Consider the following 17,554-nt stretch of genomic DNA (forward strand, 5'->3'; position numbering starts at 1 on the left):
CTGCCCAGCCTGGCTGTCCCCACCTGTGCTGTCTCCGGCACCACATGGCTCTTACACATCGTGCAGTTCTCGTTGGCCCAATTGTCCAGCCTGTTTAGGTCTCCATAAAATCAGTTAATAATTTCTGTTTCCTAAAGTGGGGGATTTTTAGAATACTTCTAATTTCAAGCAGGAAAGCATACCTGGTTTTTGTGAGGGAAGAAGTTTGCACTGACTATAAGCAGCAGTCCATTTGATCATAACCAAGTTGCTGATCACTTCAGTGCTCTACTCTTTTGCTGATGAGTAATCAAGTAGTGCAAGAAGTCAAGTAGTAAAAAGTTCAAGTACTGTGCTAGATAAGCTCAAACCTTTAAGAGCTAATTGTAGAAAAATGTGTATACAATACTGTAAAGTAAAATTCTCTGTATATTGTATTTATTCTTTAGCTAAGTTCAGAAATAGTTTTCATGCTTAGCAGTAGTGAAAGCTGTGCTTACATGTACATATGTAAAAATCATTGTTTTTTCACCCTGATACCTGCTACAGAGTGCAGTTATGAGTCCTGTTGTAACGTATTTAAAAATTATTTTAATTTTCGTGTCAGTTCAAGCTAAAAGTGATAGATGAGAACCCTTCATTTTCATTGAATATTTTGTGCTAGCAAACTAATGTGTGATTTAGACAGAAGAGTCATATTTGTTTGTCCATTAGGTACCAGTCATTGAAATTCAGAGTTCTTCACAAATGTCCGAGAAAACAAATGAGTGATCCACTATTTGGACTATTTTTTTTTCTTTTCTAGTCAGCTGATGTCAAATGCGAGTCCACAAGTTCGTATTAGAAAAAGCAAGTGATGACCTTATTTGATGATTAAGTTTGCTTATTTTGTGAATTAACAAACAATGAAAATAGCATAATAAAATAGCATATTGAAAACTGTGTACATTTCACAATCCTTCATGGTATGTTACTGAAACAAGAACACTGCGGAAATCAGTAGTTACATGACTGAGTTCTGACAAAGCATTAATTAAGCAAGTTTAATGCTTCAGGCATGAAGACCTTCAAAACCAACCTCGTTCTACAGAAGGGGATGTTGAAGTGCAATTTAAAAGTTTGATCAGGTTGCTGGGTAATCCTGGGTGAAGCATGGTCGAAAAAGTAGACATGAGGAATTAAATCCTTCAAATGTTTTCAGACTGCCGTGTCAGTCTGTCTGCCCTGTCTGTGTAGGTATCAATTTCTCTAGCATCACTACATCTTTATTAATTTGGTCATCCTTTCTCATTCAGCAAAGTAGTAAAAAAAAAAAAATCATATTTAAAAAAAAAAAAAGGGAGTGGTGGATTGAATGCTATTTTTAGAGTGTGGAGGAATGTGTCTAAAGGTTGTTTGTTTGCATTTTTTTTAACTTTTAAATTTCAAAAATGTATTCATTATCTTACTTCCCCATTGTTTTATCCTTATTTGCTTGACATTTCTTACATGCTTTTAGGGGACCCCTCTTTTCCTTTACCATGCCTTGGTACAAAGAGCGACAGCAGATATTTTAAAGGATGGATGTGGATTTATATTGAGTAAAGATAAGTTTAATGATATTGCAGTGTTCAATTACCAGAAAATGTGTGAAAGCCACCCTCAGTGTGTCTACTAATCCTCTTAGTCAGACTTTGCATACATCAAGGAGGGACTTAATATTTAATTATGCTCTAGGTGCTGTAAGTAGTGGTCCCACAAATCAATGTACTGCTGGGAAACAGGCCAGCTCTTACAAAATTAAAAATGTACTTTATGGAAGCAGCTACCTATCAGACAGTCAGAAACACAGCAATTTCCAGTTCTCTAATGATTAGTTAACAAAATTAAAAATTCAGGGGTTCTCATTTTTCAAAGGCTTAAGAGTCTTTAATTCACATTCCAGGAGCATCTCACACTACTGGAGGGAGGAGGCATGCGTTGTTTTAATCCCCTTGATGAATTTTATCTAAGCTCTTCAGGTTCTGTAATTTTCTAGTTAACTGGTGCATGAAAAATATGGGTCAAAATACTGACTTTTTTATATATAAAAAAATGCGGGGGAAGAGGGGGGAGAAAAACATGGTTTAGAATGTTCATATCAAATTTCAGCTTTATCCCTCTAAGATGGGATATCCATTTGTTTTCATTTAATATATAAAAACATAGTCTGTAATGACTCACAGCACTGTCTAACTTAGGTAAGGTATTAACTAACGTGTGTGTACGTAGTCATTCAGTTCTGTGACCAGTTACAAGGCGTAAGTTACAGTAGTAAGAGTTAGGGTTTTGCCCCAGGAAGTTACAATGGCACTAACAAAGATTCTGTAGGTAAACCAAGGGTTAGTTTAAGATAAAAAGTTAATAATTGTGCAGCTTCTATAAGACACACCTTGTCTTAAAAGGATTCTTTAATTATTATGCAAATGCAAAATGTAATTACTATTTGCATGTCACTTAAATGCAAATAGCTTTGTAATTTAGAGAAGGTAATCTCATTTAGCCTTTCCCCTCATATTGTTATGTTTTTTTCATGATCTTGGGGTATACAGAGCTGCTGAGGGCTAAGCATTTTTGAAAATTGGAAGGGATATCTAATGTGAATTTAGGATTGTAACTTTAGGCACCTTTCGTATTTTATCTCGTTTTTTTTTCCCTAAAGTTTAGCTTTGAAAAATTGCCAGATTAATTTGTATTTGTGTTGTGTACATCCCACACACATTTGTACTTTCTTCATATAGGCAGTGTGTATGCCGTATGCAAGTTTTATGTGTCTCAGCAACCTTAGTAATGTCTACATTAATATAATGGCTTTCTGAGAATTTAGGTATGGCTGTCAAGCCTCCATTGCTCTTTTGTTCCTCTCCCCCAGTATATGAAAACTCTATATCTGTTTATATGTTTCTTCATATGTCTTCATAAAGAAATAAGTCAAATATCCAGTGATTTTCAACTTTTTCCAATTGCCTCTACTTCTGTCAGAGAGATTTAAACATAAGGGGTTGGAAAGCACAGTGAGATTTAAGAATTTCCAGGTAATTTTGCTGAAGTCTTTTTATCGGGTGACAATGACCTGTATTTAGCTTGATCAAGTGAAGGGGCTGTATCTGTTTAATCCTCAGCCATCTTTTATTTGTGAAAAATGCTTAATTAGAAGAAAGATTTATAGTCCTATCAACTTTGAGTAAATTTGTTATGATGTTGTTTATAAATTTTAGAGACACTGTTTCTCTACTGGTAATGCATAAAAATTAAGTTTAAGAAATTTAATTTAAGTTTTAATTAATATTTTAAAACAGTAATTTCCGTTCCTTGAAGATGCAATTTATCCATATGAGAACATGTGAAATGTATTTTTTCTGGGAACATTAATTGTAGCGTGTGTGATTAATTAAATAAGATGCAAACAAAATATTTTCCGTTAACTACACAAGTAAAATGGATAATCAGAGTAGAGAGAAAAGCAGTATAGCATGAGTGAACACGATGGTTTCAAATCGAGCCCTGAGTACTGTGGTATTCTGTGGGTAGCAGCAGTTGCTCAGAGGAAGATAAGAGTGGCCTGGAGTGGATTCATGTGGGATAATTCACTTTCTGTAATAGGTCTTTTGTAATGAAGGTATGAGTGGAGAATCGTTTAAACATGACATATTCAGCTTTTATCTCAGTTTCAGAAAAATTAAGAGCTCATTAATGATGTATTCAGGGTTGTATTATATGTTGCAAAGAAATTGGTGGATCAACTGTGATTCAGCCTTGGGTGTCTCTTGCTAAATTCTTGGCATTGGTATGCTCCACAGCATTGAGTGCAAAACATGCTGAAACTTTGTAGAAGGATTTTCTTTTTTTTGTTGCCTCTTTATGTGATTTGGTATGTGTTGTTCTATGTTTTATAGGGTAGCAAAATCCAGAAAATCAAGTCCCTGCTCTGTTTTATGTACATCACTTTTTTCCTTACTCTGTTCTTTACTCAATATAAGTAAACAATTCCAGTCATGTTACCTCATCCACAGTGTTTTATAAGTCTGTAACTATTCTCCCCTCTCTATCAGAGCCCACTGTGATATGCAGAATACCTTCTGAAAGGGGATAATGGGAGGAGTGAATGTGACGTCCTTGGGGAAATTAACAGTCCATGCTTATGCATCCCAACACCTTGATTGTTCTCTTGACTTCAGCTGTACGTTAACCAGAGGTCTATGAATTTCATTGTGAGGCTCAAGTTCCTGTTTTGTCTTGGTGCAGCTAATTTAGCCTATTCTAAAATGTGATGGCTTTACCATTGTTGTTTTATTTGCCACCATATGGTCGTTTGCTTACCCTAGATTTTTTTTTTTAAGTCAATTGGAGGTTTCTTTCTGCAATGTCCTTGACAAACATAAGCTAGCTCACTTGCGTGCGGTATTATTTGTTCAATGCTTGCAGTCCTCCAAAAGCATAATTTAATTTGTATAAGCAAAGAAGCAGTCATAAAATCGTGAGAAATTGTATTTTTTACCTTTACCTCTTGATCATAAACTTTTTTTTTGTTTGTGTTTTTATTCCTGTTAGCAGATCAAGTTCTTCAGTAGTTTCTGGTATGGGATGTTGTTAAAAGCCTTTTGAAAATATAAATAAATTATAAAACTGTTTTTATTTAGGCATTATTTTGTTAATATCTTAAGTGAGTATTTAGAACTGTGATGTTCAGTTTATGCCATGCTTTTTTTCACACAGTCTTATCTTATTCCATCAATCATCTTGTTAGCTGACACTGTAAACTCTATCATCTGAGGAGTCCCTCTCAGGTATTCTTAAAATTGTTCTTACTTTGTAGTAATTTCTGATGGTTCATGTTGATTGAGAGAGTGAGGGTTTTTTTCCCTGTTGTTGCTATTATTACATAGGGACTCAGCTGTGATGACTGACTGCTAGGACTTCCACTACATCAAATCGAAATGAAAAACACCAATTGCAGTGCTTATGTAACACCATTTGGTGTGACAGTTGCATGATGTTGCCCTACCTTCTTCTCATTATATTTATGGCTGCAACAGAACTTACTAATTTCTTTCAATTTGTACAGCTTAAATAATTTTGTGGTATCCATCCATATGGTATCTTAAGTGCTGCTGGTCTAAGTCATGTATGGATAAACAATAGAGGAATTTTGCATTAAAAACGTAAGTCTGTTTTTTTTTTTTTTTTTAATTGAAAATAGTAGTACTGAAATATTACTTAAAATTGGAGTCCACATCAACAACCTGTTGCTCATAAAAGAGGGTATCTTATTTTACTGTAGGTTGTTCTTTACAAAAATGCATCTTCTACTTTGTCAGTTTAGCCTATCTGCAGGATGACATTTTGGAACGATTAATTTTGACAAGTTTTCATTTACATAAAAACAGCTTTTCAAATAATTTCCCCTCTATTAATAAGAATTGCAGACTTTGATTATCAAGACACCAGTTGTACATTCAGTTGAATACTGTGAGCTTGTGCATGCACTGCTTCTTGATGGTAGCAATGATCAGAAAAGGTAAATTGAGAAGCCACTTGCACAAGGTATGAGGGAAAGTAGCTGACGCTAATTTAACAGTTTAAAGTTAAAAGTAATATTTAAGGATTAAGATCTTGTAATTTCCAGGCTGCATTTTCCAACAACCTTTTCTTTTCTAAATGTAGAGTATCTATATTATAGATGATGAAATATGAAACAGTGATTAGTAGCTGGCACATACAAGTAAAATGACTTATATGTTTTTAAGTTCCTTGTGTTGCACAGATGTTAGTTTTAGCCTTGATTTACATAGATCCAAATTTTTACCTATTAACTGACACCTAGTCAATATACATTTTAAATTACATTTATGTTAATCCTGTCTCTTTCAGTTTTAGCTAGCTAGATACATAAATCTTCCAAATGCATAATTTCTTCTTTATTTGCCCTTATCTCTCTATCAATATCTATGTACAGTCTTCAGAGTTTTTATCTGTGCTGAAATGTATTTGCACATTAGGACATGGTCTCCTGCAGAATACAAATGAATGGATTTTATTTTCTGCATGAGTTATGCATTTTTATGCATTAGGCAACGCATTTGTGTTTACTGAATCTATATGTATTTTTTAGTGAGCTGCATATCAAGCAGATAAGGAATTAAACAATATATAAACATATATATAACAATATAACAATATATAAATCAGTTCAGAAGGAAAAAGTTCTTGGGTATGTCTACAAGATCAGCAACTCAACATGTGGCTGGGCCTTTGTTTAATTCACCACCAATAGGCTTCTGGTTGATTTGTTTTTAAACTTGAATCCCATAACTTGCTTAGCCTGTTCACTGGCTTCAGTTTGAGCAAGATTTGACATCCCTTAAGTATCTGTTTGCAACAGGCTTCATATGTGGTCAGCACTCATTCATCATAATTTTAAATATGTGAAGTCCAGCTTTGGGTAGAAGGGTTGCGAACATTGTGAACACCGAGTTTGCCATGCAAAACTCTTGACTTCAGAAGTCAACAGTACTTTGAATGTGGTGGGATTTTTTATTTTTTGTTGGTTTCAGTTTGCTGTTGGTTTTTTAAGTGGACGTTCCTTAATAAAGCTGTTGCTTTCTATTAACTGGGTTAAGTATATGCTGTATAAATGCATTCTTTAAACTATATTTCTTAATTGCCCTTAACTCGGTACATGGAAGTATGGTGCTAGGACATAGAGTGAAAGGTCACATTATTGTTTAAACTTCGAAATTTTAATAAAGAATTTGAAGGAGATACTAAGTTTGAGGTGAAGTCTGCAAAATATATCTTTGAGAAGCAACTTTCTCTTGACCTTGTTGACTCCTGTTCAGCTACATTGTGAAAGTGCATGTTTCACATATGGAAGTTTATTTGAGTCCCTGTGTTCCCTCAATTCTACTTGGAAACTGCATATAACAAAATATTGTTGGCCCAGTGTGTTTTCATAATGTAAATTTTAATTAGCGTGTGAGTATGTAAAAATGTCGAGCTGGTTCAGATCAAGCCCCAAATGAGCCCAGTATTCTGTCTCCAGCAGTGGCCAAAAAAACAGCCATGGGAAGAAGAGTAGGGAAAGGAAAAGTATATATGAATCTTATTCCAATATTGCCCTCATCTGTGGGTCGAGTGGGTTAATTAGGAATAAGAACTGGAAACAGCTCTGTGTAGACAAGCTGTAAATTCAGGTATTACTGTGGCAAGATCAAGTAAGTGGAATCTTGATAAAATCAAATAAGGAAGATTTACCTTTTGATCGATAGGTGGGAATAATTTACCAGAAAGATATTAAACTTGTTTACACTTGTCAAAAGACTATAAGTCTATTAGGAAGCATTCCAGCTCAAACAGAATTTATGATTTTAGTGCAAAATTATTGGATAAATTTGTGCACAGACATATGTAGATTATCATAATAGATTGCAATAATGGCTTCCTCCAGTACTAAAATTTCTTAAACTGGAGAATGAGACTATAAATATAGTGAGGGAAAAACAGTAAGGAGAAGGAGTAGTAGTTACCCCCTTTTCCTCTTTCTCGGAATCTCTGACCTCCAGTGAACGTCTCAACAAAAGATGTTCACTGGTTTTTAACTTCTGTATGGCTATATGTGAGGTCTCCTCCTAACCTGCCTTTAACCAGATATCTCAAACTGTCCGTGCCCAAGCTTACAGCTCTGCTCTCATGGTTACTCTTGACTCCCTTTCATCATGTGTGCTCTTCCCACTACACTGGGAGACAGGTCCATGAATAACATGGTGGTTTATTCTTCCAAGCCTGTTACTGCTGTCCCCAGCCTGACTCTGTTATGTCTTTGAGTATTTCCCTCTCAATCACAACATTAAAGTTTTCTTTTTAAAGAAAATCTCGTTTAGAAATAATGGAATGCTGGTAGTGTGTTGAGGAGTACAGCACTTTTGGTTTTGCCTTTAAAAAGGGTTTACTGTTCCTCTGGGATGCAAAGATCTTAAATAAGATGTTTCAGTATGTGCTTGCGGTTTTGCTTTGTTTTCGAAGGATATAATGTGTCTAAAATCAAGGTTGATAGGCTGTCCAGCATCTTGAAACAGTTTGAAGAGAATGAAATAAGTAATAGCCTTTAAAAGCTCCTGATCTGATCTTTACAGGGTCAGTAGCTATACAGTTTCAGGAGCAGTTGTACACTTGCAGTTTGTTTTACTGGTGATTTTTCACATTTGTGTTCATAATGTGAGTAATTAACTTTTAAATATCTGTTTCACTTAATTTGTAATTTTATATGTCCTTTGTAACAAGATTTTAACTTTGCAGCCTTGTACTGGAAGTAGGTTTCAGTAACTTAATGTTTGTGCAGACTTTTCAATAGCCACACAGATACCAGCAGAATAGGGTATGACAGACTACAGGTTAACCCACAAAATGGAAAGATTAATTTCGGCAGTGACCAACCCTGACTGGCCTGTTTGTGTAGGAAGGGCAGTATTTTCTTTGCTGATTTACCTAATTAGATTCTAAACTCCTTAAGGCAAGGCTATTGTGTTTTTGTGCCATGAACAGCACACCGAGATGGCAATTACAGAAATTCTATCAAATTGATAACAATCCTTTCGGTCATTGTTTATAAACCATGTTAAGCCCTGTCTAATGAGTGGAAGCAAGTTTCAGCATCAGCATTCCCTGTCTCAAATCCAAATAAAATCTTCCATGTCAGGTCTGCCTATTATTTAAAAATGCAGCGTAGATGAATTCTCTACCACCAGATCTTGGGGTGGGGAGATAGAAACAGTGTGTTTTACCAGGGTGTACTGACAAATTGAAAATGTATCATAGCAATAAGAGACTACTCAAATGTCTGCTTAATCTTTCTTTTTTCAATTCCGTATTAATTCAAATTTATGCTGCAGTGGCGAACATGAACATATTTTGAAATATTTACATTTACAGTCTGGTGGATGTAATAAAATTAATTTTATAATAACATAGATAGGTTTTTGGTTGTAGCTCTTGGAAACCACGAATATCTCTGCCTTTAATACAGGGAGCTGGTTTTAAGCAGACAGGTAGCTTTTCTCAATAAACAAACAATTACAAAGAAGGAAAATATTTTTCTGATTTCTACATCTCAGTTCTTTCATTACAAGCACCCTTATCAATTATTTCCTTAGAACATTAGTAGTGAACAAAATCTGTTGATTAAAAACCATGGTTCTGCCATACTCCCAGGGAGTAAAAATGTAATTTGCAGAACAGATTTTGTTGGTCAGAGGGAGATGGATGCCTGTCTGCTTTAGTTTTCCTATTCACCATTCTCATATGTAAGTAGGCAGCGTTTTGCATTTTATCGCAGGGGAAGGAGAGGATTGGATTGGCTGGATCTTTTTATTGGCATTTCCATTTTTTTAACAAAACTCTTTGTAGGTTATCAGCCAGGTCGGTCAGCACCAGATTCTCAAATTATATAGCTTTAGCAATAAAGCATTTACAACTCCTGAGATGTCTCTGTCCTTTAGGATCAGAAGAACATTATATAGTAGATATCTATGCCTCAGGGACACAATTTAGATAGAGCAACATTCCTCTGTTGCTGCAAATACTGATTTTAAACTAACTTCAATTTCAAGGGTGAGATAATGTACTGAACTAAACAACTGATCCTGCGGACTGACGTGCCAAAGGTTTTCTTTATCAGTCATGTGTAATGTCCACAGCTTTATTTAACTTTTTCATTCTTCAGGTGTATCATCTTATATTTTTTTAAAAATACTAGGTTTCTAAAAGCTACAGAACAAACTTCTGAGGGAACTTTTCATATTTGGACTCCTTCATGTGTTTCACATGAGATGAGTATCTATAAAGCAATAACAAATCCATGGAATAAGATGATGAGTCAAAACTTTGTGCACCGGAAGTGGATAAAGCATGTTGAGCGGTTTCAATATTTTGGGCATCTAATAGGATCTAATCTGTGAAGGAAGAGAACTGTATAAATCTTTGAAAGATTTTATCATCAGGCAGAACAGTTTGAGGTTTTATTTGAGGAGGGATTCTAAGTGCATTAAGTTTTTATTTCAGCACTAGATAGAAAGAACATGCTTTCCAAGTTTGCTCAGGATGGCTGAAGTCAAGATAAAACATATGTTTGTGCTCAGATAATGTACTGTTGAGATTACAAATATCTCAACCAACCACCAGGTTCCTCTTTTTATTTATACTTTAGCAGTAAAAGCACCCATGCCATATACTTCATATGTTTTATATATAAAACCAAGTGGTTTAGAAAGCTTGTGGAAATCTTGTCTGATATAAGTTCCTACTAGCAAAATGATTCTAGAACTGAGATATTTTGGCCAATTGTTTGACAAATAAATGGACTCCGTTTTTCATCAAGTGTTTTAGTTTTCCTAAGATTTGCAAGTTACAGCAGTTCAAGACTGTCCCTGTAAGAGAATGGGTGATTGAACAGATGCTATGTCAAGTCTATGTTATTGGTAAGCAGACTATAACTACTTGAGGAAAAATAGTTGTTCTGATGGCTAAAAGCACGTAAATCAATGAAGTGTATTGTGTGGCTATGGTTAAAGACACACAAAATAATATATTTCAGATACAAAGAAAATAGGACATGCTATAGCTCCTACAGGCTGCATCTGCAGTCTGCACTCCCATTCAGAAATGTGGTTAATTTTCTGTCGTTGTCAATGTTTGAGAAAAGTGGACTGATTTTTGCCTTTATTAACAAAGGTAATATGGGACGAGTCATAACTCCTTTATGGGCCATCCTAACAACCGCTACCTAGTAACAGGAGAAACGGAGAAAAGATGTAAAAGCAAAGTGCTCGGGAGGAGAACATACAAATAGGAGGAGTTTGCACTGGTTCAGACAGCTAGTAATATCTAATGGAGTTCTAAACAACACTTGGTGGTGTTTGTGTAGCCTGTATTTTGCTTTGTGAATTTACTATATATTTTTTTAAGGGACATTAGCATGTGCAGCTGTTTGCATATTCTTGATTTTAAACATACATAGTCCCTTGATAATGCAGCTGTATATTTTAACAGTTTAACATAAGGTTTGGTTTTACTTAATTCATATTTCGTTTTATGATCTATCATGAGTATAATTTCTAAGATTAGTTCCCCTAATTGATTTTCCCATTGTGGTAAATATTTCTGCAGCTTTTTATTTTAATGAAAAACATGAAGCCAGCTGTGTTCTACTGCCACAGAGAGAAGGCATGAAACTAGGGAAAATCAGGAGAGAATGGAGCAAATCTGTTGTTAAAACTGAAAGACCTTGCTTTCCTTTTCATTGCTTTTGTTGTTTTTCTTTTTTCATGTTCCTTTGGGATCATCTGAAGTTCAAGTGTACTCCTTACTGCCTGGCTATGGGCCTTATTATTCTGTTTAGTGACAGGTTATTCTTTACAAGCACTTGTGCTATCAGGGCTCTGAGCAGTTCATGGTGGGTTATCTTTGCATAGCCTTTGAGTGGTTTAGAGGGATGGTTTTAGTTTTTGTTTAAAAAAAAAAGGGGGGGGGGGGGGGGGGATGGGAAGCTGAGTTGTATTATCCCACTACCGTGATTTTAAAGATGATCATACTTGTAGAAATGCATTGCCTTGTTGCATTACAACATGCAGAGTCATCTGAATAGATCATCCGGAGTTGCTACAAACAGTGTTCAATTAAAAGTATTTGCTGTGTTACTGCAACGAAACAACAGGCTTGACTAACCTTGGCAACTTCATCTCAGCTAGTTTCCACCTCTGTTAAGATGAAATTCCTACCTTTTAATACAGAGCATGATCTGCTTCTGCTGTGAGACGTGGCTGCTTCCTTGCCATGCTCTCCCTCAGCCTCAGAAAGATAAAACAATACAGAGGAAAACTCATGTTCTGTGTATACATATACATACACACAACCACATATATATGTATGATAAATATAAATTAAAAAAACGTCATTCCAGTGTGCTGCTTCAAAATATTGCTTTCTTGTAGCAAGGAACTGTCACTTTTTTTCATGGTTTGATTGTAACTTCTATTTCTGGAGAGTTATAAGGAAAGAATTAGACACAGGGCAAGGTATCTTGTCATTCAAAGTATAAAGCAGTGCAGAAACCATTTAAGGCAAGTGTCTTGATTTACTTCATAGCAGATAATATCTCTACTGATGTTTAGCTTAAAATAGACTCTTCTGTTTTATAGGAATAACAGTACCTTGAAATGAAGTTTTCAAATGTTTTATTGTTTATATTTCTGGTACATAGTGTTGATCATCTGCTTCTTAAGGTTTTTCTAGTGATGCTAGTGGGCAAATCATGCATACATTTCAGTCACCTTGATTTGTGAAGGTACAATTTTAGGCACTGTGCAATCTTATTGAAACCAGTGGAACTACTTATCAATGTGTAATGTGAAGTGCGGACACAATCTTTGCAGAACCAGTGTGTATTTGATGAAGTTTTCAACTCAGGAATACTTTTGAAAAATATTCCTGATACAGTCAACTGTGTGACCATTATCATACACAGTCAGGCATTCTTGGTGTTGAAGCATGGGCTTACATCTGAATTTCAGTTTTTCTTTTTCAAAAAAAAAAGTTATTTTAACAACCACGTTGTCACAGGGGAGAAATAATGATTAAAACATACTTGAAATACAGATGTATGTGGAGTAGAGGGATGACTGATAGGTGCAGCAGAAGCATAAGATACATTAAAGAAGGGAAAAAAGTTAGGGCTTAAAAGGTGGAGGGGTGGGGAGTTTAAGATAGGATAAGACTAGTCATTTTTTTGAAGGTAATCATACTTACCATCTACCCTTCAACACTTAGATATTTTCCATTTGTTGCTCTTTAATTAACCTTCAATTTCCTTTATCCTTAGTGCTGCAATTTTAAATTACCACATGCACTCTTAAAAGTATGCATGCTTATACACTATGTTGCTACTTTCTAGTCTCACCTATTTCACAGTTAATGGAAGTCACATGCATTTAAAATGCCATATAAAAAGTGAATTTCAATAGTTTCCTTAAAAAATATAAATAACTAACACTAGAAAGTTCACTTTATTACTCTTAGTGGGAAATGTAGGCGACTTGAAAAAAGGCCATTGTAGAAAGAAATACTGCAGAAATGCACACTATGTTAGAGAATAGAAATTTAATTCTGATTTATTTTGATTGTATTAATATGTGTTTTGTTATGAGCAATCATGTTGCAAGGATCCAGCTGTCAGCACATTATAATGTTAAGTTAATTAACCTCATAAAAAAATGTAAATCCAAGTCTAAAGATGCATTATTAGGCAGAATTACTGAAATTCAGTTCATGTTGAATAGGGTGTCCAATCTGCTCTCATTTACTCTCTGCTACTAATGGCTCAATTTCTGTGACAGCTTTTCTCATCTATTAATATTGTCTGTGCCATTTCTTGCCATTTTTACAGTTACCATTAGAGAGATATGAACATTTAGTCTGTGTTTTGAAGTAACATGCTGTTTGTGCAAATATATTAAAATGTACTCAGTGGACCATCCGGAATGCTTCATCTATCCCCGAACTCCTTTTTCAGACAATTAGATCTTTAAAGCAAGTAGGTAGCAATGTGAGAGCTTCTGTTGTCTAGATAGTATATAATTTGCTAAATATTTTTGATCCTTAGAGGTTAGCATGTCTTATGTCAGTGTCACCCTTTCCTCTTCTTCTCCCTTCTCTTTTCAGCCTTGTGTTTTCAATATTGAAGATTTATAATATTTTGTATTAACAAGTATAGATGGAATTTAGGGATATTACAAGTGGGTAACTGTTGTCTGCTATGTGACTTTTGCAGTACAGAGAAGTGTTTTAAATGGACAGATGTCTGAAGCATTTCTTCACTATCGAAAATTTTTAGTATATGGTGCTTTCAGGTGTACCCTGGAGACAGAAACAAACAGTTTTTCAGCACTAAATATTTTAAAGTCACAAATTAGGTAGGCAACTCAGTAAATGCATCAGTAATCTTTGTTTTCCAACCTCTTTTGAAAAATTTGCCCTTGATGTATCAGAGTCGCTTTGAAAAGGTGGGAATGCCATCTTTAATCTTTAGAGTAGCTGTAGAACTAAGGAAAACTTTGTCCGTGTTTGATGTCTTAGAACTACTTGGGCTGAAATGGAAAAGTTAACAGTTAATGCTGTGTATCTTCAGTAGAATTATAAGATGAAACTGACGCGTTTGATATCCTGGAACTTTTTGAAGTTTGGAGGAAAAATTCAGTGTTAGAATGTGTTAATAATGCAGAGGAAGCTACCTTGTTATTGTAACAAATTATTTTTAAACTCCAAGAACTTTTGTATGTCAGGTAGACAGCGAATAGCTATTTCATTTTTGAAAGCCCTCCTGGTGCGATAGCCAAACTTTTAAACAGAAGCTGCTTCTCATTTAGTAGCAAGTTGGTTCTCATTTATAGCAACCTTCCTTCAACAGTCAGACCTTTTACCTTTTACTTTTTTACCATGCAAACTGCAAGCAGTAATTATCTGTAAAAGAACCTGTCATCAACTGAAGTGAATTCAAGTCCTAGCAGAAGCTGCAGGTTTTAAACTTAGATGGACACTTTTCCTGAGTTGTCTGGTGGCTTGCTGATGGGGTATGGGGTTTTGTTTTTCTTAGGTTCAAACACCTATACAGAGAGATATTACAGTACCTGTCAGCAAATGTTCTTCACTGGGTAAATTAATTTAGAGTCATCTTTCAGGGCTCTTTCCTATGGGGAAAAAAGATTAGATGCTGTAAATTCATCTGTAAATTGAATTTTCATAGGTGACTGAGTATAATATATATTAGAGAAGCACTAGACATTCCCATTCCTTAAAAATACATATATGTGTGTATGTATATATGTCTGTAGATTGAGAAAAGGAAATTTAAGGAATTTTTGGTTGGTTGAAGAACACAGAGATCTGAACTAATCAATGAACGTACTTGTGTGGGGTTAAATTTTTTAGGAATGTACACCTAAGTCATTCCCCATTGCTGCGTGCTCTCCTGTTTTATTTGTATGTAATTGAAAATGGGAAGTAAGAAAATGGGTTTCTAGGTAAATTACTTTTGCTGTGTTCCTGCATTGTTTTACAACAGTGATGTCCTTCACAGATAGTTTATTGATTGCTTTGAAATCATTGTTTTCTTAAAAAAATTCTGTTTGATTTTTTTTTTTTTTTTTTTTTTTAAGGTAGAGATAACAGATACTGAAAATGAAGAAAAAAGATGTGATCTCTTCCTGAGACTTTTGGAGTCTAGTCACAGTTTGTCTGAGTTTCAGCACTTGGGTTTACTTCTTCAAGCTTGGCCACCAATGGACATGAGCAACAGGTAAGCATTTCTTCAAACAGTCGTGTAACAAAAGAGTCTTCTTGCTTGATAATATTGTGTAGTTTTCAGTCAATGAGTTCAAACATGGCAAAGAGGAGTATGACCTCACACTGAGAAAAATAAATGGTTTATTTAAAGCAGAATTGAATCAATCAGTTTCTTGTAAAATCTATATATACATATGTACTATGTATCATGGAGGAGGCAGAAAAATATTTTATTGCCTGAACTGTTGCACAGGAGGGTTTCTATCTACTTAAATTTAAAGATAAGTGTTTTGCTCTTATTTTTGGCAGTATGTACAAAATCCATAAAAAGGAATAAAAAGTTCTGACTGTTTTTTTCCATTCAAAGTTATACTTTGCAGAAAAATCTCTTGGAAGTTAATGTTCAGATGGCTGTGGCAGATAATCTGCAGGAGGTCTGTGAAGGTAGTGGCACAAGCAATGGTGCTTCTCTTTTCTAGATCCATTATCTATTATTTCCATCTCTGAATAAAGTATCCAAAAGGAAAGAATATATACGAGGGCAGACATATCCTAGCCCAATAATTTAAAATGAAAATACTTATTTAAAACTTCAGCATTGCACCCATCAGAATAGGGATTTATTGAAAGTGTTAATTTGGAACATCTTGACTACATTATTTTTTACCAATTCTTTGGTTTTTGTCTGTGACTTTCTGAACACATTTAAATGTAAAAAGTTTAACTGTTCTATAACTGATGAACACTTCTAAGATACAATCTTATCTTATGAGGCAAAAGTCACATACCTTTCAAGGAGAGCAATAATATTAATAAATTTTTGGTGAGCAAGTATGGTGTGCCATGTTTTATCTGACAGTAGTTAGGTTAGAGCCATTAAATGATGCTTCCATTGGATTACTGTGGGGTACTGACTGCAACCTGTTTTAATTTAGGACTACACTCCCCAAAGTGTTTATGTGCATGAATTTGTTAGAATAGTTAAGGCTTTTTTTTAATGAAGAATAGCTCTTTCGTGTAATTGTAGAGAACTGGTCCATTAGAAGGTAATCTGTAAGGGTTATTTGCCTTCAAGCCTGCAGTTTGTTTGCAATTTCTGTATGAACATTAACAAGGCCTTATGACAGCAAAAAATTGTCTTCAGTGCATTAAGAAGTACAAGGACTGCTGTGTGATCTGTTGCAAATTCATATTCTAACTTTCCTTTTTAGTTTTGTTTTAACTGTAATTGAAAATTGGGTGCCTCACAGTATGTCCGAACTGTCAAACTTTAAGGTAGTCTTTAGATTAAAAAAAAAAATAAAGGCTTAAATTTATGGAACAAAGGGTCAAATGAAATATTGCTGCAATTAGCAAAATTCTTTTTCTTTGGGTTGAACAGAAAGACTAAAGATTTTGTGAAATGAGAACCCTTCTTGTATATAGACAGTTCTTGTCTACAGCTCTGTAACAGAGGAAATTAAAAATTATTTAATTTTATCTCCCACTTGCTGTTCTGTTCATTCAGGCTGACTTCCTAAAGTGAAGAACAGAAAATAATGTTTAAATGTGATTTGATTTGTAGTCACAACTAACTGGATTAAATCCACAAGTAAGTGGATGAGATTTCAGAGGTGGGGTGCTTCTTAGTTCTGTGAAGTCTGAAAATTTGCGCAAAATACTTAGATCACCTGTATCGTAACTCATTTAGGGTCTAAAGTAGTTAGTATAGCTCCTAGGCATTTACATAGTCACAATTTTGACATAAAGAAATCAATTTGGGTAAGATAAGGGGCAAGAGAACAGGGCAAATTAATTCACAACCTTATATGAGATTCTGTGATTTTCATATATTTAACGATAGTGAAGGTCAGAAGGCATCTCTGGAGATGTCTACTCCAACCCCTCTGCTCAAAGCAGGGTCAGCTAGAGCAGGCTGCTCAAGGCCATTGCATTGTTGAGTTTTGAATATCTCCAAGTTTGGGGACTCCACAACTATGACAGAAAGGTTTCTTTTATGTTTTAGTAAGATGTTCTGTGTTTCTATTTGTGCCCATTGCCTTTTGTGTTATCCTTGGGCATCACTGAGAAGAGCCACACTCCCTCTTCTTTACTTTCCCATCAGGTATTTATACAATTGATAAAATTCCCCCAAGCCTTCTTTTTTCCAAGGCTGAAGAGTCCCGACTCTCTCATCATTCTCAATTTCTGCTCGTGGGACAGATAGTCCAATCCCTTCGTCATCTCT

At 35.0% G+C, this 17,554-nt stretch overlaps 1 protein-coding gene across 4 annotated transcripts in view; it reads left to right on the forward strand.

Annotated features, from left to right (window-relative positions):
* NBAS (NBAS subunit of NRZ tethering complex) overlaps positions 1-17,554 on the forward strand; it is a 190,137-nt gene that overhangs the window by 147,843 nt on the left and 24,740 nt on the right. For all 4 annotated transcript variants that reach the window (XM_074861544.1, XM_074861545.1, XM_074861542.1 and 1 more), the window contains one exon: positions 15,201-15,340. In XM_074861544.1, the coding sequence (XP_074717645.1) occupies positions 15,201-15,340 (140 nt within the window). The remainder of the gene's footprint in view (positions 1-15,200; positions 15,341-17,554) is intronic.

Source organism: Strix uralensis, chromosome 3 (assembly GCF_047716275.1).
Source record: "Strix uralensis isolate ZFMK-TIS-50842 chromosome 3, bStrUra1, whole genome shotgun sequence".
Lineage (NCBI taxonomy): Eukaryota > Metazoa > Chordata > Aves > Strigiformes > Strigidae > Strix > Strix uralensis.